Source organism: Pelodiscus sinensis, chromosome 6 (assembly GCF_049634645.1).
Source record: "Pelodiscus sinensis isolate JC-2024 chromosome 6, ASM4963464v1, whole genome shotgun sequence".
In the NCBI taxonomy this organism is placed as follows: domain Eukaryota; kingdom Metazoa; phylum Chordata; order Testudines; family Trionychidae; genus Pelodiscus; species Pelodiscus sinensis.
Window position 1 is genome coordinate 43,647,543 of NC_134716.1, and position 23,472 is coordinate 43,671,014.

Here is a 23,472-nt window from a genome sequence, read left to right on the forward strand (position 1 = left end):
CTGTGTACTTCCCAAAACTCCAAAGGTTTATGAAAAAGCTTTGCCCTCTTCCCTCCCCCGTTCCTCCCCAAAAAGTGGTTACAAAAATGTGTCCAGCTTTTTGATAGCACAGTGTTGCAAGGCATAGATGGGAGAATCTTGCCAGGTTTCAGAATTTTGACTACTTGCTCCACAGTCTCCTGTATACAAAGGTCATAAAAGGGGGGGGGGGAGCCAAAAGTCCACAGCTGCCCCTTGCTCCAATGTTCACATCTTCACAAAATAAGCAGTTGTTTATTTAACAATAGGTGCAATTTAAGGTAGGAGGGCTTCCTGTCCATAGAACTGGTTTGTGTAAAGAAAGCTCTTCTTGAAGTAAAAAGTTTCCCTGTTAATTTTTACTGTGCTTTGGCCATCTCAACTACTTTAATGGGATCCAGAAGACCCATCATTTTCAGCATGTTTTCATAAAAATGATTTATACTTCTGTTGTTGTCAGTACATGAAAATCCACATATTTGTTTAAAATATTGTCAGCACTATTACAAGAGGAATGTACAGGCAGTCCCCGGGTTACGTACAAGATAGGGACTGTAGGTTTGTTCTTAAGTTGAATCTGTATGTAAGTCGGAACTGATCGCTGCTGAAACTGACCGCCAGTTCTGACTTACATACAGATTCAACTTAAGAACCCCAAGTCAGCTGCTGCTGAAACTGATCAGCAGCTGATTCCAGGAAGCCCGGGGCAGAGCAACTGTGCCTCGGGCTTCCTGTAGTCAGCGCTGGTCAGCTTCAGCAACGGCTGACTTGGGGACGTCTGGGGCAGAGCAGCTGGGGTGCTGCTGGGTTGCTCCAGTAGCACCGCTCCTTGGTGCTACTGGACCAACCCAGCAGCACCCCAGCTGCTCTGCCCCAGGAGTCCTGATTCAGCCGCTGCTGAAATTGACCAGCAGCGGCTGAATCAGGACACCTGGGGCAGAGCAGTTGGGGTGCTGCCGGGTTGGTCCAGTAGTGCCCAGAGCGGCGCTGCGGGACCAACCAGCAGCGCCCCAGCTGCTCTGCCCCAGGGTCCACAATAAAAGCCTGGTCTGCTGGGGGGGGGGCACACTAGCTGCGCCTCCCCCCAGCAGACCAGGGACACAGGGAGCAAAGCGGCAGCGGGGGGGGTGCCTCGCCTCTGAGGCTTTGCTCCGGCGCCAGACCGCTTTGCTCCCGATGCCCCTGGTCTGCTGGAGACGGTCCCCAGCAGACCAGGGGCACCGGGAGCAGCTTTTCTCGCCCCAGAGGTCGAGGTGGCTGACCGCTGCATGTGAGCTCCGGGGCAAGAGAGCCCCGTTCGTAAGTGCGGATCCGACATAAGTCGGATCCGCGTAAGTCGGGGACTGCCTGTACCTCGATTGACGGTGTGTCACCATGTATTACAAAGAAAACCTGTGTTGTATTCTCTGCCAGAGGTTGAAATCATGTAAAAAGGAAATATTTTCAAACGGAAAAAGTTTCTGAAGAGGGAAAAATATTTAGTGCAAATGGAGCAGTGGATTGAAAAGTGTGATCTTTTGTAGTCATCATTTTTTAAAAAGATGAAGAACCCAGATCATAGTCTTTAATGCTCACTGATTTCTGCCTTGCTAAAGAAAAGGACCAAAAGTCACAACAGCTGTGCAAGTAACAACATCAAGCTTTTACACATTCCTCCTAGGTGAGGTAAATTCCTGGGTGAGGTAAATATTATGAAAAAAACACAGTTCACATATTGCTTCAGAGCTGACCTGCCCAGTAAATATTTGAACAGTTTGCATTTCCATTTCTTTTATGCCCTGGGTGACTGAAGACTCTAGTAACCTGGCTGATTTTCAGGAGTGAATGTTCATAATTTATTTCCCTTGATGATATTTTGCTTTTTTTGGGAGGGGAGGGGTAACTGGCACTCTTATTAGTGAGGGGGAGAGGATAGTTAAACATAAAAGAAAGAAAAGCCTCTCAGACCAAGATGAAACATCCTCTTCTACAGTTTCCAGTCTATCCTGAATTGAATGTCTGGATTCCATAATTAGTTCCCTAATTAATTTCTGTGTTAATTGGCAAAAACAACCTCTGAAACAGTCTACGTGAAAATTCAAAGGCAGAGGGGTCTAGGATGTCCTTTCCTTTACTTCTTTCCTGATTTTTATTATATTTTTCTGAAGGGACTTTTTTAAAGGGAGGGAGAAGAATTTGAAGAAGGGGGACATTTTACTTCGTAAAACAATAATAAAATCATTATAAAAACAGGGCATATTTAAATATTTTGGAAAACTGATAATATCCTACATGAGATGTAATTTGCTTTCAGTAAATGGAAATGTAGTCACAAAACTTACACTGTACCTGTGTGTTATGTGGAGCTTTGGTTTGGAGTTTTTTCTTCAGTCAACTGCATGTTTTCAACTTAAGTTTACTTAAAGTTTTACTGAAAAGAAATGTACAAAGACAGCCATTCAATTGAGGATTAATTACTATGGCAACTGAAATGTGGTTACTGAAAAGGGGGAGGATGTATTCTCCCCTCAGCTTCCTGCCAGCTGTCATATTCAACCTCTGCGGCATGAATCCTGGCCAAAATATAGAGTGTGACCATCTCTAAGAAACTATATCTGTATTTTTGTAAATTGGTACAAGTATCACACTATAAAAGAAGACTTAATCCCTTGAATTGGATGACAGACACTTGGCACTCTTGCCAGTGTCTGACAGAGAAATAACGGGATGCTTTGTAGTAAAACCTGGATTAATGGTAAACCCCTCTTTATGTTATTGCAGTGTGGTGTAAATGAGAGAACTAAGCAAGCTGTCAGTCTAAAAAAAAAATGTCCTTTGTACAGTCAATGCAGGTTTAAGTGCTGCTCAGAATACTGTAAATACAAAAGTTGTGTTATTAAGAACTCCTCTTTATCGTATTTGTATTATATTGGCATTTTTTTAGGTTACTTAAATAAAAGATTTCCACTAGCTATAGCAGAATGGATTGCAGTGTATTTATACAGCTTTTGCATTCCACCGGGAAGAATAGGTTGTTTACAATGTGTAGTCTTTGGAGAGATAACATTCCATTATTCTGCCCTTTCAGGATAGAGAAGGCTATGCTGCTTTACAGTAATGTTGCTTTATTAAGGTTACTGTTTCAGCATATTATGGAATTAACCCTTTCAATGTGTTTTTTTAAATATATTATGCACACAATTTTGTAAAACATATAGATGTTGGTGAGATGTTGTTCTGAGCTACCTGCAGTAGTGGAGAGCTGGAGAAGTTATTTTAAGGTCTTCTGGCTTCTAATAGAATAATAATTAGCAACTGGTCTTGAGTTCTGACACAGACTAGTGGTTCTCTTTCCCTTTTTTAAATTATACTGATGATGATGATGATGGTTAATTTGTGGTTAGATTTTCTGATGCACCAAGCCCATATGTTGTTTGAATGAATTAATCCTGTTAACCAGTTAAAAAAGGAAAAGAAATTTCTGTTGCTCCTGGAAATATCTTCTCTCAGTTTGGAGAAGTAGTAATGAGAGGTAGACAGTTGTGCAGAGTACAGAGATGTGCCTGTCCTTGGTTGACTATTATCAACACTTTCTCAGTTCTGAGACTATAATTTCAGGAATAGTGTCTAAGGCTAATCTGAAGTTGAGCATCTCAAAAAGGCAGTGTTGCATGGAAGAGGAGGAAGTAGGGAAGCTGTTTATTACTCTGAGAACTTCTGCCCTATCTCTGTAGTTGGTGGGAACATTCTTGTTGGGCAGTTATCAGTAAGTAATTGAGGAGTAGTGATTTTAAAAAAAAAAAAGATAAAAATAAAAAGCAGTTAAATACTGGCCCCTGTGTAAACCGGTCTGATGAAAATGGAGAGCATGGCTAAATACAGTCCATGATGGATACCTTCGATATTGGCAGATAGTTTGACTGTGGCCATATAAAAGGAACTGTGGCTAATACTGTGGGAAATGGAATCAGTCCCCTCACAGAGAACCACTTGCTCTGATTGATTTTTACCAGCACTATTCCCAAACAAAATCTTTGTTAAAGAGCTACATTTGAAAGTTTCAGCAGACTTCAGTTAATGACCAACATTTTCTTCTTGCCTATCTCACCACACATTAGAAGGAAGCAAAGGTGACTGTTCATCACATTTGTGTCCTACTGGTCCCTGCAGCAACCAGAGGTTGGCTCAAACTCCAGTACAAACTAAGAGGAGCCTCAGCAGTCTTGTAATATAGAATCTTAGGGCTGGACAGGACCTTGAGAGGTCATTTAGTCCAGTCCCCTGCACTCATGGTAGGACTAACTATTATATGTACTGTTAAACTTGCTGGGGGATCACTTGAGTAGGAAAGCATTCCAGCCACACCAACACCCACAACTGGTTTCTTAGCCTTCGGCAGTGAGGGGCAAGTAGTGGTGACATAAAGCTAGATTAGCTCTTTGAATCCTTATGAGCTCAGTGAGGGCAGCTTTCTCACTGCTTTGCACCACAAAGGGACTGGAATAAGGCCTAGGTTCTGTTACTTACTGTTTTTTTTTTTTAATTATTACATCTTTCAGAAAGACTTTGAATTTATTTTAATCAGCTCATACATTAATATTTATAGTGGTGTTGGTTTCTTCATAATGTGAAGAATATATGTTGAATAAAAAAGAATTCCACAGACTGAGCTTTAAGGTGTTATGAAATATTAATTCCATGGGGACAGACTCTAAACCACTTACTCATGCTAATGAGCAAATATTCTAATTAACTTCAAAAAGCCTACCACCAAATTCGGTCTGGTGAAAGATCTGAAATTGCAGAGAATTGGTTTCCTTTAGGTTTCCTTTTGGAAGTAGTTAAGATAAAGAATTGAATATTGGGGTTCGTAATTACTTTAAGAGCCTTCCCCTAACATTTTGTATTATAAGTAAAACAGACCAAACTATAGTTTTAGCAGTTTTATTTTTACATGTAATTTAAATCAGCCTTACTTAAAGGCAGTGTAAACTTCAGGAGTCATTTTAAAACATAATCCTTAACTACTATGATGACAGACACCTTACATTAGATAAATACTAACACTTGTAATTACAGTATTACCTTCATTATTTGATGATCTACAGATAAAAGAACAAGTCTGCTTTCAGACTATCAGATGTGAGGTAAAGGTATTATGGTATAACATTAGCTGTTCCGTAGTGATTGCTGAGCTACCTGTTTTATGATTTTTGAATATACAGACTTGTTGAAGAGGGACTACATAATGCATATGATCCCTAAGGAAGAGTGATAGAGACTACATTATTCTTTGAGCAGCTCCTTGCTTTCAGGGTAGTGGACTTTCTTCGGAAGAAAGTCTTGCTTCATGTTTATTTGTCTGGAAATGATTGGTGGAAGAAACCTAAGTGAAGTGTTAAAGAGTAATCTCAAATTGCAGATTTTTATATGCTCTAGCAAATACTCAAAATATAACCAGATAAAATGAAAACTGCAGATAAGAAAGTTTATGAAAAAAATGTGCTTTGCATTGTGCTATGTGTAAGAGGGGTAGCCATATTAGTCTGTATCTGCAAAAACAACGAGGAGTCCTGTGGCACGTTAAAGATTAACTGGTTTATTTGGGCATAATCTTTCTTGGACAAAGCCTCACTTCGTCAGATGCACTGGAGTGAAAATTACATAGGCAGGAATCAAATACTAGCACATGAAAAGAAGGGAGTTATCTTATCAAGTGGCGGACCAGTACTAACTAGGCCAATTCAGACAGGGTGGATGTGACCCATTCCCAACAGTGGATGAGGAGGTGTGAATGCCAAGAAAGGGAAAATTGTTTCCATAGTGAGTCACCCATTCCCAGTCCTTATTCAAACACCTCACCACAGAAATACTAACCCAGGAACCAATCCCTGCAACAAACCCCATTGCCAACTCTGTCCGCATGTCTACTTAGTTGACACCATGATAGGTCCTAACCAAATCAGCCATACCATCAAGAGCTTATTCACCTGTACATCTACTAATGTGATATATGCCATCATGTGCCAACAATGCTACTCTGCCATGTACATTGGCCAAACCGGACAGTCTCTGTGCAAAAGAATAAATGGACACAAATCAGACATCAAGAATGGTAACTTTCAGAAACCAGTAGAACACTTTAATCCCCCTGGACACTCAGTAACAGATTTAAAAGTGGCCATTCTTCAACAACAACAAACATTTCAAAAACAGACTTCAAATAGAAACTGCAGAGTTGCAATTCATTTGCAAACTTGATACTATTAATCTGGGTTTGAATAGGGGAAAAGTAAGTAAACAGACTCTTCAGGATTGTGCATGAGCCACATTAGGAAATTCAGTGGTCCAGTGTCTGACCTTTATGACAAAGTGCCAGCTCAATCTGTTCTCTCAGCTTTTGAAGGGACTGGGGTTAGGTGTAAGGCAGAATGGTTGTTTGCTTGCTGTTTCATTGTAGGTAGATGTTAAGGAGACAGTTGGACTGGGTTTCTCTACTGTATTTCATAATTTTGTATGACTGATGGCAGGCACCTAGAGATTTGAATAGTTACAGTATTGTTTGTTTTTAGAAATGAAAATAATTAAATAATGATACTGTACAAGGTAAGGCTTGTCCAGCAAATCCTTGAAGTGAGAAGCCAGTTAATACTGCTCTCTGGCTGTGAGCAGAGGAAAGATGCACAGGGGAAATGATGGCTGCAAGCCTGATCTTGCAAGAAAACTGCTCTATACGATAGTTTGAGTGAGGGAACAGGCAGTAAGGTAGAGTGTGCCTCAGACATAGTGCATTTATGCTGAAGTACTTCAACAAGTCTCACAGTTTCTGAAGGAATTATATTGTCATTGAAGCAGCCTGAAGAAATGAGGAATTGCCACAGGTTTAGGAACTATGTCGGGAAAAAATTACCATTGTACAATCACCGGTGCAGCTGAATGGGGCCCCACAGCAGATGCTCAGGTAGAATACCATCTCTGATGCCTCCATTTTGTACTCTGTTTTAACTCCAGCACTCGCTATGTGTAACAACAGTTCATTTACTTTAAATGTGCTCTCCCCCTGCCTAGTTGGACTTTCCCACTAACGCGTGAGATAAGTTGCTGTGGGATCAGAAATCAGGATGAGGAGGATTTCCCAGGCATAAGGCAGCCCAATTAATACAAATCATAGATGGGGGGGAGCTGAATTGCTCCCCACACTTTTTATTTGCCTGAGGTTCCATAACATGTAGGGCCAGTTCTGCTTGGGGTACAGTAGTATAGCCTCTGCAGGAAGAAAGTATATAAAAGTTGTATGCCTTCAAAGTGGACATAGAAATTATCTCAGAAAATAACTGTGTTTACTATAGGCCTGTTACACATTTTAAAAGATCCCTCTCACTTTGAAGTGAGAGGGTATTTAGACTGTCACACATTACTAAAAAGTGCCTGAGTGGGCTGGAGGATTGAAGATAAAATGTCAATCTGGAAGCAGTGATTATTAGGTCACTCCCTTTTTATCTTGTATTTATCCCAATTACACTTCTTACCTTCACAAAGTACATGTGAAGGGTTGAGTGAAGGCTGTGAGACTTAAAATAGTCAGATGCTGCCATTTGATAGGATGGAGTTTAATAAGGACAAATGCAAAGTACTCCACTTAGGAAGGAACAATTACTTTCACACTTCCATTGGTATATGCTGGGTATATGAAGGGCTTTAATCTCTGACACTTGACTTTCACCATAGAGGGTTTTGTTTGAAAATATATTGTCAGTGTTTAGTGATTCAATTTAGACTACACTGGCGCAGATTTTCATCTGAGAGCATGGAAAATTGTGATGGACTAGACAGAATCTCGTATTTTGTAAGTCAATAATTTCTTGCCTTCAGTGCTACAGAGACATTACTCTGCCATTGCATTGGACATCCCTAATACGTTGGTTTAAGAGGAATGAAAGTGTGAGAAATCTAATTTCAAAAGAGAGGGTTTTAAATAATATAGCAATGAATTTATTAGAGGACGAATAAGCCTATGATCAGTTATTTAGCAGAGGTTTTAACCTCTTGGACAGAGGGGGAGTTTCCTGAAGTTGGATAGATGCCCTGCCAAATACATGTTGCAGCAACACCAAACTTACAGCTTATTAGAATAGTGTCAATTTGCCATTCTGCTAGTTGCTTTCTTTTTATATATATAGATATAGATATATATGATTGAGAGCCAAAGACACAAATAAATACATTTAAACAGGCTAACTAGAAAATGTTATAAACATACTTTTATCTTGGGAGTATCATGTCGCTGAATGATGGTATATTGACTGACCAAAAGCCTCCTGTGTTTCCATGCTGTGTCTTCAGTTGTGTTGTAAAGTATTTTGCATATCATCATGTATTTGGAGTCCTTAAGCATATGCATTTTCTTTCAAATAAATTGGTAGAAAATAGTTGAACACATTACTTCATATCCAGGTGTTGTCTGGAATTCTAATTATGGGGAAAAGAACCCAGGCTGTGTTTTTTCAAAACATTTAAAAAGTTTGTTGACAAATGTTAACTCTTGCTTCTGGGTCTCTGGTTTAATGCAGTAGAATGCTATTTAACATTTCATTATACCACACTATTCAAAATTGACATGCACAAGTCAGCAGTACTCTTCCCGCTTTTCAGCAAAGAGTGAAAAGATTGTGAAGTAAGGACTTGTCACTAATAAAGCTTTGTTACTCTTCAAATATATTCAGTAGTATATTTTCTAGTTTTATTATACACCAGTATTAAAAAAAATCAGAACTAAACTACGTATACAATATATGTCTTGTGATACAGGATTCTGGCTTTTTTTATTGTTCATTTCTTCACTTTACCTTTAGTTATCATCTTTGGAAAATCATGGAAGACAGGAGAGATTCCAGAAGACTGGAAAAAGGCAAATATAGTGCCCATCTATAAAAAGGGAAATAAGAACAACCCAGGAAAATACAGACCAGTCAGTTTAACTTCTGTGCCAAGAAAGATAATGGAGCAAGTAATTAAGGAAATCCTCTGCAAACACTTGGAAGATAATAAGGTGATAGGGAATAGCCAGCATGGATTTGTAAAGAACAAATAATGACAAACCAATCTGATAGCTTTCTTTGATACGATAACGAGTCTTGTGGATAAGGGAGAAATGGTGGACTTGGTATACCTAGTCTTTAGTAAGGCATTTGATACGGTCTTGCATGATATTCTTATCAATAAACTAGGCAAATACAACTTAGATGGGGCTACTATAAGGTGGATGTAACTGGCTGGATAACTGTACTCAGAGAGTAGTTATTAATGTTTCACAATCCTGCTGGAAAGGTATAACAAGTGGGGTTCTGCAGGGGTCTGTTTTGGGATCGGCTCTGTTCAATATCTTCATCAACTATTTAAATATTGGCATAGAGAGTACGCTTATTAAGTCTGTAGATGATACCAATCTGGGAGAGGTTGCAACTGCTTTGGCGGACAGGGTTATAATTAAAAACGATCTGGACAAATTGGAGAAATGGTCTGAGGTAAACAGGATGAAGTTTAATAAAGACAAATGCAAAGTGCTCCACTTAGGAAGGAACAGTCAGTTTCACACATACAGAATAGGAAGTGACTGTCTAGGAAGGAGTATGGCAGAAAGAGATCTAGGGGTTATAGTGGACCACAAGCTAAATATGAGTCAACAGTGTAACGCTGTAGCAAAAAAACAAACATGATTCTGGGATGCATTAACAGGTGTATTGTGAGCAAGACATGAGAAGTCATTCCTCCGCTCTCCTCTGCGCTGATTAGGCCTCAGCTGGATTATTGTGTCCAGTTCTGGGCACCACATTTCAAGAAAGATGTGGAGAAATTGGAGAAGGTCCAGGGAAGAGCAACAAGAATGATTAAAGGTCTAGGGAACATGATCTATGAAGGAAGACTGAAAGAATTGGACTTGTTTAGTTTGGAAAAGAGAAGATTGAGGGGGACATGATAGCGGTTTTCAGGTATCTAAAAGGGTGTCACAAGGAGGAGGGAGAAAAATTGTTATTCCTGGCCTCTGAGGATAGAACAAGAAGCAATGGGCTTAAACTGCAGCAAGAGAGGTTTAGGTTGAACATTAGGAAAAAGTTCCTAACTGTCAGGGTGGTTAAAGACTGGAATGAATTTCCCAGGGAGGTTGTGGAATCTCCATCTCTGGAGATATTTAAGAGTAGGTTAGATAAATATCTATCAGGGATGGTCTTTCTAGACAGCACTGGGTCCTGCCATGAGGGCAGGAGACTGGACTCAATGATCTCTCGAGGTCCCTTCCAGTCCTAGTATTCTATGATTCACTTAGTCACAGAATTCAGTAATTCACAATGGGTCTCCCTTAGACTTATCTGAATGGGGAAGATTCTACTGATTTTCATAAGGTTTTAATATAGTGATATAAAACATGCTGGCCTATATAAGAATCTTCTAGTCCATTTAAAAGATTTGTCTCCTATGGGCTTACATAAGAATGACTATTGGAACAAATCAATGGTCATCTCACCTGTGCTTCAGAGGGAGAGTACAGAATAAACTTTAGCAATTTGTTAAGTGTCATCCTGAAATCCCTCCTTAGTTTCTAGCACACACAGGCTTTATGGACACCCAGAGCTTGGGTTTCCATCCCTGAGTATCTTAGCTAATAAGAACTTAGTTAATTCTTTTTTTTTTTTTAAGTCCAGTTATACTTTTGAATTTCACAGCATCCCCTTTGCAATAAGTTCTACAGGTGGCCTATACGTTGTGTGAAGAAGTTGTTCCTGGTGTTTATTTAATCCTGCTGCCTATTAATTTCACCAGGTAATCCATGGTCCTTGTGTTATGTGAAAAAAATAACACTTCCCTGTTCACTTTCTCCATGCCATTCATGAGTGTATAGACCTCTATAATATCCATCCCTCCATTGTCTCTTTTCCAAGCTGAACTGTCCCAGTCTTTTTAATATCTCCTCCCGCAGAAACATCCTTAATCATTTTTGTTGCCCTTCTCTGTACTTTTGCAACTCTAACATCTCTTCTTTTGTGATGGGGCAAACAGAACTGCATGCAGTATTCAAAATGTGAGTGTACCATGGATTTATATGTGCCATTATGATATGCTGGCCAGCCCTCTAAAAAATTTACTGGCAGAGCTGCAGGGGGAGGGGAGAGTGCAGTCGGTAGCATTCGCTTATTGGTTAATCATTTAACCACCTACACTATTACATCCCTAGATGTAACTGTCTTGAATAATTTTGCATCATCTGCAAACTTTGCCACCCCTTTACTTTTGCCACCCCTTTACTGGCCTTTACTACAATTTTAACCAATTTCCCTGGTATGGAAATTAGACTTAACCAGCCTGTAATTGCCAAGCTTGCCTCTGGAGCTTTTTTGAAAAATGATCATTACATTATCTATTCTCCATCATCTGGTACAGAGGCTGATTTCAGTGATAGATTACATGCCACAGTTGTTAGTTCTATAATTTCATATTTGAGTTCCTTCAGACGATCTGGTTCTGAGGACTTGTTATTGTTTAATGTATCAATTTGTTCCAAAACTTCATCTATTAACATCTCATTCTGGGACAGTTCCTCAGATGTATCTCTTAAAAGGAATAGCTTAAGTGTAGAAATCTCCCTCTCATCCACTACAGTGAAAAAAGATGCAAGCTTCTCTGCAGCAACCTTGTCTTAAGTTCTGTTTCTCTGGTATTTTGATCATCCGCTGCTTTCTTCTTCTGATGTATTTTTTTTCTTTTGCTGTCTGTTTTATACTTTGTCATTTGACTTGGCAGAATTTATGCTCCTTTCTATTTTACTCACTAGGATTTGACTTCCAATTTTTAAAGTATGTCTCTAGCAGCCTCTTTTACTCTGCTTAGCCATAGTAAAGTGTTTGGACTGCTTACTGATTTTTTTTAATTGTTTTTAGATCTAAATCTTATTTCAAAGTCCAAAGAATATGCCCCTTTTTTCTCCTACATATTTTTCTGTGGAGTAATTAAGTAAGCATAGCATTTTACAAATAGCAGAGGGGTGGCCGTGTTAGTCTGAATCTGCAAAAGTGATGAGAAATCCTGTGGCACTTTTTAGACTAACAGATTTATTGGAGCATCAGCTTTTATGGGCAAAGACCCACTTCAGCAGATGCATGACACATGTGACTGTATCAAGGAGTTTGTAATCTTAAAGTCCAATCCTACAAAGAGGTACAACTGTATCTGTGCAATTCAATCAGTCTTTTCAGGAATGGTGCCTGATTCAGATGTATAAGATATATGGGGTAATGCAAATGAAAGAGGCCAGTGTCCACATGGAATGTGATGTAGGAGGGCTTATAACAAATTAGTTGGATTTGTAGGTGGAGTGGAAAGGCCCTTGAGGACCAAGGAAAGGGCAGCTGTTGAAAGGAAGTTGCTGGCATGAAATAGACTCGAAGCAGAGGATTAGAGAAGAAGCCAGCCATGAAGAGAGGGGACTGGAAATAACATTAGCAATGCCAGAGTGAAAAAGAGGAAACGAGATAGGCCTAATGAGTAATATATAGAACTCCAATTCAAAGCAGTAACAAAACAGGAAAGGAACAACTGAAATGTTCCTGTGATGTTTTTGCTAATTTTCCACAGTAATTATATGAAAAATTGATATTTGAAAGTAAACAATCGGGAAAAGGAATTTCTCAAATTGTGTCAAATGATTCATGGAATATTTTCACTTCCCTATGTGCAAAACATACTGCTGCACAGGCCTGCTAATAGGGGATGGGGAAGATCAAGGGGACAGTTGCCCTGGGGCATGGCAACTTAAAAGAGGCCCAGGCCCCTGTTACCTCAGCAGCTGTGATAGCCAGTGCTGTGGGCCCTTTAAATTGACACTAGAGCGCCACTCCATAGCACCGCTGTAAGAGCTGAGGGAGGGCCAGAGATGTGGTAGAGAAGTGTTGAGGGCTGGCTGCTCTGGCGTTGCCACTTCTGCTGGTGCAGATCCATTCTCCTCCACACATAAGCACCTTGCCCGGGGTTCCAGCCCCGTGCTTCCTCCATTTAGGTCTGATCCCATCTTAATTGAAGTCAATGGTCTTTGAATAAGGTCCTGGGAGACTGAAGGTTTCCTAAGAAAAGCTCTGCTAATCCTCCATTCTTGTCTCAAAATTAATGTTTGTCTTTTTTGAAAATTGCTTAGCTGTTTGGGTTTATACTTGGATTTGAACTTGGTCAAATTATGAACATTTTCTCAAATTGAAATTATGCCAGTAGTTCTACTTCAACATAAGTTGGTGGTGGGTCCATTTCACCAATTGGATTCTGTCCAGAAGATTGAATTAAAACTTTCAAAGGTAATTCATAGTTGCTTTAGGCTTCCCCTCGCATTAGCTCTTGGGAAACTGTGTTTACAGTAACTTTTTCTACCTCCATGCAGAAACCATGACCAGTTAATTTGGGCAGGATAAGAGTTTCACAGACTTTTGTAAATACACTTAAAAGTTTTTGTCCTTTTAAAATTACAGATGCCATTTGTGATAGTTTATTTACAGTTAGCAGTATGTTTTTACAGTGATTCTGGTTCTTTGCAAAGACTAGCAAGTTTATGACTTTCAGTGTGTTTACAAGATTTGGCTTTATCCCAAAGAAAAAGATTTTTAATCTTTTGTGTTTGAACAGATGTGTAAACCAAAGCATTGCGGCCTCATCTATTTTGTGTTCTCTAATGAAAGAGATAAATGGATGAAAATTTAGGGAGTAATAAAATATTTTTAAGGAAGACATTGACATGTCTAGACTAGTACTGTACAGCAGGTATGTTTACATTAATTAAATTATATAGTTTAATATAGCTCCTGATTCCCTGAGGGAGCTGAATAATAGATATTTTATGAGATCATTTTTTCTACTGTAAATAGTTTGTATTTAAATATCTGACCCGTCAAAATAAATTATTTTTAATCCAAACTTTTAGGTTTTCTATTACAATGTATTGCAATTTTCAGAGGAAAAATCTGTTTGTGTGTGTGTGTGTGTGTGTGTGTGTGTGTGTGTGTGTGTGTGTGTGTGTGTAAAGTTGAATATATATATTCAAACAATAATTATGCAAAGTATACATCTTTTAAAATATTCAGAGTACAATTTTTAAAATATTTGTAACATCTTAGAAGGTGTTTATTAATAACGTGGTTGTTTTCTGGGTATCATAAAATTCCTTTTGAAAAGTGAAGGCCTTGGTTTTTTTAAATTTAGAGGCTTGACTTCAGTTTTTGGTACCCTAGGAAAGAGTTCACTGCAGCATTGATGATGATTGGAATTGTGCCCTTATCATGCCAAAGTAAAGGTTGAAATCTTTGGTGTCCTTAATTTGTTTATTTTCATTGTTAAAGCCTCCTTGTCCCTGTAAGTTGGATCTGTATTTTGCCATGGTAATATAATGAGAACAGATGTGAGATCCTAGGCTCTGCAAACAGTGCAGTGGAGGTTAGAATGCATCAAATAGAAATTGATTGCAGAAAATATTGAAAAGCAAACGGGTATTAAGTAACTGAAAATTCTGCACAAGGCGGCAGGTATGCAGACATGTAACAAAAACATTAATAAACAGAAGCTAAAGTGGAATTTTCGATGGCATGTATAATCTTGCCAAATGTAGCAAGGAAGAAAAGAGGATGTATATGAGTCAATACAATAATTTTAATATGTGAATAGGTTCTTTGTATAACGATGTAGGTTCCAACTGAGATTGGTGCCCCATTGTGCTAGTCAACTGTACTAGGATTTAATGTAAGATTAAGTGTGTTCATACTCATTCTACCATTGTGAGGCAGGGAAGTCCTATTATCCCAGCTTTATAGGTGGAGACCTGAGAAGACAGACTCAGTGATTTCTCCAAAGTTACCCAAGATCTTTGTGGCTCATCAGGGAATCGATGTTGGATCTTCAGAGTCCCAGGCTAGCTTGCTAATTGCTAAACAATAGCTAATTATGAAATTAGAGCAAACAGTTCAGAATTACTACACGTTTCAAAAAAATAACTGTTTAATTAGTTAGCTGGTTAAATGTTAAGTTTAACTGGTTAATCTATTAAATGGGGTGGACAGCTTGGCTAGAACACACCTCACCATCACCATCACCATAGTCAGAGGCTGCTCCAGCTGTGCTGGAGTAGCCCCCATCTGCAGCAGGGACCACGGGACTGGGGCAGCCTCTGCTCGCGGAGATTAACCATAACCGGTTAATCGGTTAACTGTTAGAAGAGTTATTTTTAAGGATTTTGTGACATACGGACAAAGAATGTTTTATATTTCTTTTCTTCTTTTTAAGAGAGAAAAGGAAACTCAGGAAGCCATGTTGGTGACAAGAGAGAACATTAAGAGAGAACAGCAAATAAGTAAAAACAGTAAGCACTCTCACCTTTGCATTACACATCGAGTACTCCAGAAGAAGAAAAAGGTTCACAGAATAGGTCCAACCACCTTCTTGATTGGAGAGACACCCCAAAGCATTCGCAGGTGAGACTCGTGAGCTGGGAGGATGAGGAAGAACTAGAAATTACAGAGAACTTTTACTTTAGGAACGTGTTATTTTTTGTTCCTTATTTTCAAGTAAACTTTAGTCATACAAGGGGTGGGGAAAAAGGCAGAACTGGGTTATTGAGGATTTTCTGTGATAAGAGCAAACATAACTGGAAACTTTGCCTTTATGCTGTAGCTTATTCAACACAACAATTTTTCCATACTTGATGACTTAAAATGTAGATGCGAATTACTTGAAATTGTACACATGCAGTTTTTGTGTGTTCAGTAAATTATGAAAGTTGACATTTTTTATAATTTTTAAATGAGGCAATTTGAGGACCTCCTACTGGATTTATTGGGCCAAAATAATTCCAGTGTAACTTGTGTAAAGTCAATAGATTTACACCAAGAAAGGATTTTAGCCCATTTTGCCATGGTATATGCTTGCGGCCCAATCAGCAGACTGCAGTCCATTATGACATTCTCGAGGTCATACAGGTATAATATATATTGTATGGATGCAACCCACATATCACACAATGAACTGCATACATGACCCACAGAAGTAAATAAGTTGAGAGCCACTGGTTTAGAAACTGTGCATGTATTCAAAGTTTTTTATGTGTCCGATTGTGCAGTTAATCAGGTAAAACTCCCATTTAAGTTGCTGAGAGTTCAGACTAAGATTTGCAGATATTGCCACTCAAGTGTGTCTGCCATGCACTCCTGTACTATTTTCCTTAAACTGGAAAAAGTAGATCAATATCTTCCTACCATCCTCACAAGAGTGTTGAGATTCAGTGCTTATTCTCAGATCAAAACTATTAATGTGGAGTTGAAGATGAAAGTGCTTATCAGAATTTCAGTTATTCCAGAATAAAAATGATATGTTTAAGGATGTTGTTAGTGTCCTTGCTAGGAGTATAACTCTACTATGAACACTACTTTATTAAAAAATTCATTCTGGAACAAACAGTCGTGTTGACAAGAGATTGAAGTTTTGATTTTTGGAAGATGCAGTATTACCAGTTTTAGATCAATTAATATTTTAAAAGATTCAGGAATGTGCATGGTGTTGTGATTTGCTGTCAAGTGTATTTATGACTTGGCTATGAAAACATACTTCTGGGAAAATTCATTCAGGTTTTTTATCAGGTACTGGAAGATCTTTTTTAATTTTTTATTTAAATCTGAACAGTGTTTATTTTACAAATGGAGTTCTGGAAAGTGATGAATCTGTAATGTGTTTAACAGCAAGTGCCAGTACGTGGGAGGGAAGGAAGGTGTAGTCTTCTCCTTGAGGGGCTAGGCTTTGAAAGATTTCTCTCTTCCTCCCAATTTGAAAATGTACGCAGACAGTAGTCTGATATTTCACTGCCAATCTGGATGGATAAAATAAATGACTTGTTGAAAATCAAAGTTTCGGAATTTTAAAACCGATCTGATATTCCAATTCTTGTTAAAACGTAATGGGAATTTATAGCCATCATCCGTCAGGCTGAGCTCAAATGGAACAACCCACGAACCATTTCAACATGTTGAATCAACATGTCAAGTATTAAATGTCTATGCAGATGTTCTCATAGCAGGGCCCATAGTCAATGCACTGTACAATATTGCAGCTAAATTTATTAAACCATATACAGTGAGATTTTATAGCTTGATTTGGAGACTGGCTACTGGCATTGTCCAGATCTAGTCTCTTTCAGCAAAAGGATTGTACAAGAACTAAACAGATTTAAAAACAAAAACAGATTCAAGTTTTCCAAAATAGGGCTTTTTTCCACCTCAGTGCTGCTTCCCCACCCTCCCTTCTCCTGCAGACCCCCAGTTTGGAAAAAGATTCATTTATGTATGTTCTCTTCTCTCCTCTCTTCCCTCTCCTTCCCCTGCCCCCACCCTATGTCTCCTCATTATTTAATACTAATTAGTAACATTTAAATTATAATAGTGCAGAGAAAGAAGAGCATTGTAGCAGATGGCAAGAACTTCAGAGAAAAAATTCTCATGGTAACAATGGTCAAAGAGAGTGTAGGAATAGAAAAGGAAGGTTACTAAATAAACCAGGAATTAGAAAATTTATTAAATCATCTGAAGCAAGTCCATGTGTGCATTTTAGAAGAAAGGGAGACCAATACCAGATTGGATTCTGAAATAAGTGGGGAGCTAGTAAAATTATTTGAAGATGTATTTGTAATAAAGTGTGTTCTCTAGGGAAGAAGGTATGGAACATCCTTCTGTAAAAGCTGGTGTCTGGATAGCTGAGGGGGGCCCAAGGCATATATATACCTTACAGTGATTTTAAAACAGAATGCTGTTGTAGCTATTCTAAATATGTTGATGATTAATTATTTTAACAGAAACCATTGTCCACACTAAATAGCAAATTATCTGCATAGTGGTTAAAATGAAATAAAACTGCCCGTCTGGCCTGAAATTGGAAGCTTGACCTGAATTATTTAGAGGTCTTTCCCAATAATTTGAAAATGACCCTGCATGGATTGACATTTTAAAAATCTATTTGATATCTTTATAGTGATTTTTTTTTTTTAACACACACTCTACCCACTGGATTCTTTCCAGTTACATGGAAAATGTGCAATGTGTATAACTTAGGAATATTTAATAGCTTTTTTTCACTAAATTGCTATGCATTAATTTTGTACTTCTAGAAATTGTTTTATGGGGGTGAGAGGAGAGGAAAAAATGGAACAGCTGAATATTTGGATAAACAATTTAGATTGGGAAAGTGAACTGTCAGAGTATCACTTACATAGTTTAACTTCATAGTAGTACTAAATCTTCAGATTCTTAAAACCTTGAAAATGTATTTAGAAATTAATAATAAGAAAAATAGTCTTATTTCATTTGAAATTAGAGGTGGGACCTTCTTAATTCCCTTGGGGGAGCTGTGTTAGTCTGCATCTGCAAAAACATGAAAGTGTCCTATGGCACCTACTCAAACTAGGGATGCAAATGTAGGCATTTGAAATAGTCAGTGAAGCAGAGATTTAAATATCCCGCGCTTCATTAGCATGATCTCGCCGGCGCGTTACTCCGAATGCCAGCTGTTTCAAAAGTGAAAGTGCGTACCAGGATGTATTAGTTCGAACCAAACCTCTTGGTTCGAACTAACGTTATTCTTCATTTTTTGAAGAGTAACGTTAGTTAGAACCTAGGGATTTGGTTCGAACCAACGCATTCCGGCAAGCAATTTCATTTTCAAAACAGCTGGCATTCGGAGTAAGACGCCAACGAGATCATGCTGATTAAGTGCGGGATATTTAAATCCCCACTTCATTGACTATTTCGAATGCCTACGTTTGCATCCCTAGTTCAAACTAGGGTGCAAGTGTAGACATATCCTTAAAGACTAACAGATATATTAGGGCAGTGGTCACCAACGAGCACTTGATAGCTTCTTGGCCAAACCAGTCGGGATCTTCTGGTAGATCTTGGAGCCTCTGACGGATGATCCTGACTGGTTTGGCCAAGAAGCTATCAAATGCTGGTACTTCAATTGCCACTTCACCCACTGTCATGCTGCTCCTGCCCTCTGCCTTGGAGCTGCCCCCCCGGGAGCCTCCTGCTTGCTATGCAGAGTGTGAGAGGGAGAAGAAGAGGGCTGCTGATGTCAGGGGGTACCTCGTTCTCTCACTTCTGAACCCTAATTACACACAGAGAGAAGAGGATGGAGGAAGCTTGGCAATGCAAATCTGTTAGTCACACATTGTGTGTGTGTGTGTGTGTGTGTGTGTGTGTGTGTGTGTGTGTGTGTCATTCTCATACATACACACTGTCTTTCACTCTCATCCCCCGACCTAACACATACATGGGGGGTTACTGTTACTACTTTTACAGATTGCAAAGTGGGTTATTTTGGGTTTTTTGACTGGTCTGTGCATTTCACAATTTTCATTTCTCTCTTACATAAATGTAATTCTTTGATTAATGAGTTCTAAAATGCCTAACCGGTTGTGGCTGGAGTAAACTCCACATGCTGTCCTTGCCTGCAGACACCACTTCTGCAGCTACCATTCATCAGTAATGGGGACCCATGGCCAGTAGAAGCTGTGGTCTCAGTGCCTGTAGATGAGGGGCAGCACATAGTACCATGGAGCCACTGCTGTACATGCCATCTGCTTTCAGGTGTGGTGCAGGGCTAGGGCAGGAGGAAGCCTGCCTTAACCCCACTGCTCAACCACCCAGAAGCCATCTCAATTTAATAGTGCCCAGCCAGAGCCTGTTTCCTAAACCCCAGACCCAGCCCTGAACCTCCTCCTGCCCCAGATATGAGTCCCCCTGCACTCATACTCCTTCCCACAGCTTGTACCCTGAATCCCCTCCTGGACCCAAATCCCCCACCCTGGGCTAAGCCCGGGGCCTCTCCTTCACTCCAAACGCTTTGGCCCAAGACCAGAGCCTGCACTCAACACCCTACCCCAGCCTAGTGTAAGTGAGTGAGGATGCAGGAGGAAGGGGGATGGAGTGAGCAGGGTGAGGCCTTGGAGAAGGGGTGGAGCAGGAGCAGGAAGGAAGCAGGGCAAAGGTATTTCGGTTTGAAGTAGATCTTACATCACTCTTAAATTGATCTTGTGGTTAAAAAGGTTGGAGACCCCTGTATTAGAACATAAACTTTTGTGGGTAAAACCTACTTCATCTTCACTTTTACCCATGAAAGCTTATGCCCATATAAATCTGTTAGCCCTGGTCTACACAAGTGGAACGTCCACACTACCTAGCCCATTATTTCTAAATAACAGACTAGTTATTTTGAAGAAATAACTCCTGCTTTCTACAAGGGGTAATGCTTATTTTAAAATAGTTATTTCAAAATAGCAATCATGTGGACTTTCCACTGCTAGTATTTTGAAATAACTACTCCCAGAGTCAGTCAAAATAATTATTCCTCAGTGCTTCCTGGAGCTCTTAAGTTGAGGTAGCATGTCCACATGAAGGGAACCGGCCTCAGACTAATTTTGAGGCTTCCCTGTACTGTGGTCATGCTATTTCAAAATAGTTTATTTTGGGAATTATTATTTTGAAATAAGTTATTCCAGAATAATTTCCTAGTGTTGACATGCGCATAGACTCTAAGGTACCGTAGGATTCCCCTTTGTTTTTCCTTAGTTCCTGAGATTTAACCTTTCATTTAGAAAGTTGCCAATATCCTTGGACAGAAATCTGATAATAAGGAATTTTGTAGCCAAGTACTCTACCAAAGCTGTGAGTGACTGAAAATAATCTTGAGGAAAACAGGAACTAGATGCAAAAAACAGACTTGTGTGAGATGCTGCAGCTAAATGCTGCAAACTTTCAAGCTTTTATTGACAAGAGGCCCAATGTGTGGGGATGGGGAAAGGAAAATAGGAATCATAGAATCCTAGAACTGTAAGGGGCCTCGAGAGGTCATCAAGTCCAGTCTCCTGCCCTCACAACATGACCAAGTACCATTTAGATCAGGGCTACTCAACTTTGGAAGCCCCAGGGACACAATGATACTCTCAGCACATGCTGAGGGATGCAACTTAAGTGTGGTTGCATATACATGCAAATGTATGCAAATAACTTCTTTCACACTGACAAGCATGAATACAAAGATTAAGGCAAGACTACACAACACACAGACCCCATTTAAGTCAGTTTTGCTGATATTAATAAAATGCAATATTTACCCGATTTCTACCCATATGACAACACTTTTAATGAGCAATGACAGTCCAGGAATTTAACTACTAAAACGCATATCAACCGAAGACCATTATATTGACTTGCTATTGTGGAGGCCATGATCAAAGGATCCCATCTGCAGGCCACGTGTTGAGCCCCGCATAAACCCAAACCTCACCGCGGGCCACAAACAAACAGGCCACGTGTTGAGTAGCCCTAATTTAGATCATCCTGGATAGAGGTCTATCCAACCTGCTCTTAAATATCTCCAGTGATGAAGATTCCACAGCCTCCCTAGGCAATTTATTCCAAGGTTTAACCATCCTGACCATTAGGAAGATTTTCCTAATGTCCAACCTAAGCCTCTTTTGCTGCAGTTTAAGCCCATTACTTCTTATCCTATCATCAGAGGCCAAGAAGAACAATTTTTCTCTCTCCTCTTTGTAGCACTCTTTTACATACTATCATGTCCCCTCTCAATTTTCTCTTTTCTAAACTAAACAAGCCCTGTTCTTTCAGTCTTTCCTCATAAGGTCAAGTTTTCTAGACCTTTAATCATTTTTGTTGCTCTTCTCTGGACCTTCTCCAATTTCTCCACATCTTTCTTGAAATATGGTGCCCAGTACTGGACACAATACTCCATCTGAGGCCTAATCAGCACAGAGTAGAGTGGAAGAATGACTTCTCATGTCTTCCTCAGAACACTCTTGTTAATGCATCCCAGAATCATGTTTGCTTTTTTTTTTTTAAATAGTGTCATGTTTTTGCAACTCTCAGCACTGCTGCAGCTGCACTGTGCCATCCTCCCCACTCCCCCAGCCAGCTCTCAGAGTCACCGAGAGAGCACTGCATGGGGCTCTGACAGCAATTTAAAGGGCTCATCGCTCTGGCTCCAGATGTCACCACTGCCTCAGTAGTAACAGCAGTGGCTGGGAGCTCCAGGCCCATTTGTATCACTAGGGTCTGGGGCAGTTGCCCCCTTTGCCCCTCCATCAGTGGTGGGCCTGCGTGAATGCTACCACTGAAACCATTTTCACTATTCCCGCTGCTCAAGTATGAACTGCCCAATTGCCTAACAGAGGGAGGGAAGGAAGAAAAGGAGCATGGTATCTCTATGCCCATGAATCTTTCATAGATATCAGTTTTATCAGTAAATGTTTCCTACTTCAGAGGCCCTACTATAGTTTTAGAAATTAAAACAAATATTCAAACAGTAAGTCATATCAGATATAACTAGATGGAATGCACCCAGCCTTTCGTTGTTCCTTACAGATTATGTAAGGCATGTCAGTACCTGCTTGTTTGAAAGTATTGTACCCAAAACAAACTAGGCTGGCCTTAAGGTACGTGTAGACTATGGAAAAAATTGACGCTGTGGCAGTCGATCTTCTAGCTTTCAATTTAGTAGGTCTAGTAAATTAAATCAAAAGCTGAGGGTGCCTCTGTTGCTGGAACTCCTCCTCATGAGGAGTAAGAGAACTCAATGGAAGCATATTTCCCACTGTAAGGATGGCACCATATCTTGGTTTAAGGTATATCAACTCCAGCTACATTTTTTATGTAGCTGGAATTGTGTACCTTAATTCAACCTCCAGCTGCTGTGTAGACCTAGCCTTAGAGCAGTGTTTCTTAAATTGTGTTCCGCAGCACACCGGTGTGCCGCAGAGAACAACAGAATTCAAAATGGCTGCCCTTAAAGAGGCAGGAGACCTCCCCCCCCCCCAATAACTATCCCCCTGGCCCTTCCCTTTCCTCCCACCCTTTTTTTGTCAACAAAAAATCCTTGGTGTTCCTCATAAAAAAAGATTGTTTGGTGTTCCTCGGTCTTAAAAAGTTTAAGAAACACTGCCTTAGAGGTTAATTGTGTTCTAAGATTTTGTTTATAACACTGACTTTTAAGTCTTAAAAAATCATTTTTAAAGATTTTGTTCTTTTCAATACATTTAATAACATGGGTGTTTTTGTTCTAATTTGGTAACATCTTTCATCTAAGCACCGCTCTATCAGACCAGATAGCATTTCAGTATGTATTGTTGAGTGGATGAACAGGTTTATTTCTCTACTGTTCTTAATATGAATAAAAATCAATATCCAGTTGTTAATACTCGAGATTTTTAAATTGCTCCATGTTCTGAAATTGGAGGAAGACCATAGCTGTGTGTTATTGTAACACTTGATAGCTGAGCCAGTGACTGTGTTGTATTAGAACTCTCATCTGTATATGTTCAGATCCTGCCAGGAACATTTTACTCGTGAGTTTTATGTGACACATGATAGAATGACATAAATTATGCTGACAACT

General features: G+C 39.5%; 1 protein-coding gene across 7 annotated transcripts in view; it reads left to right on the forward strand.

Moving 5' to 3' along the window:
- Positions 1-23,472, forward strand: part of ERCC6L2 (ERCC excision repair 6 like 2) — a 126,016-nt gene that overhangs the window by 94,781 nt on the left and 7,763 nt on the right. For 6 of the 7 annotated variants that reach the window (XM_075931826.1, XM_075931828.1, XM_075931829.1 and 3 more), the window contains one exon: positions 15,307-15,494. In XM_075931826.1, the coding sequence (XP_075787941.1) occupies positions 15,307-15,494 (188 nt within the window). Of the gene's footprint in view, positions 1-8,849; positions 9,047-15,306; positions 15,495-23,472 lie in introns of those variants that run through there. The other variant, XM_075931831.1, reaches the window with a different exon arrangement.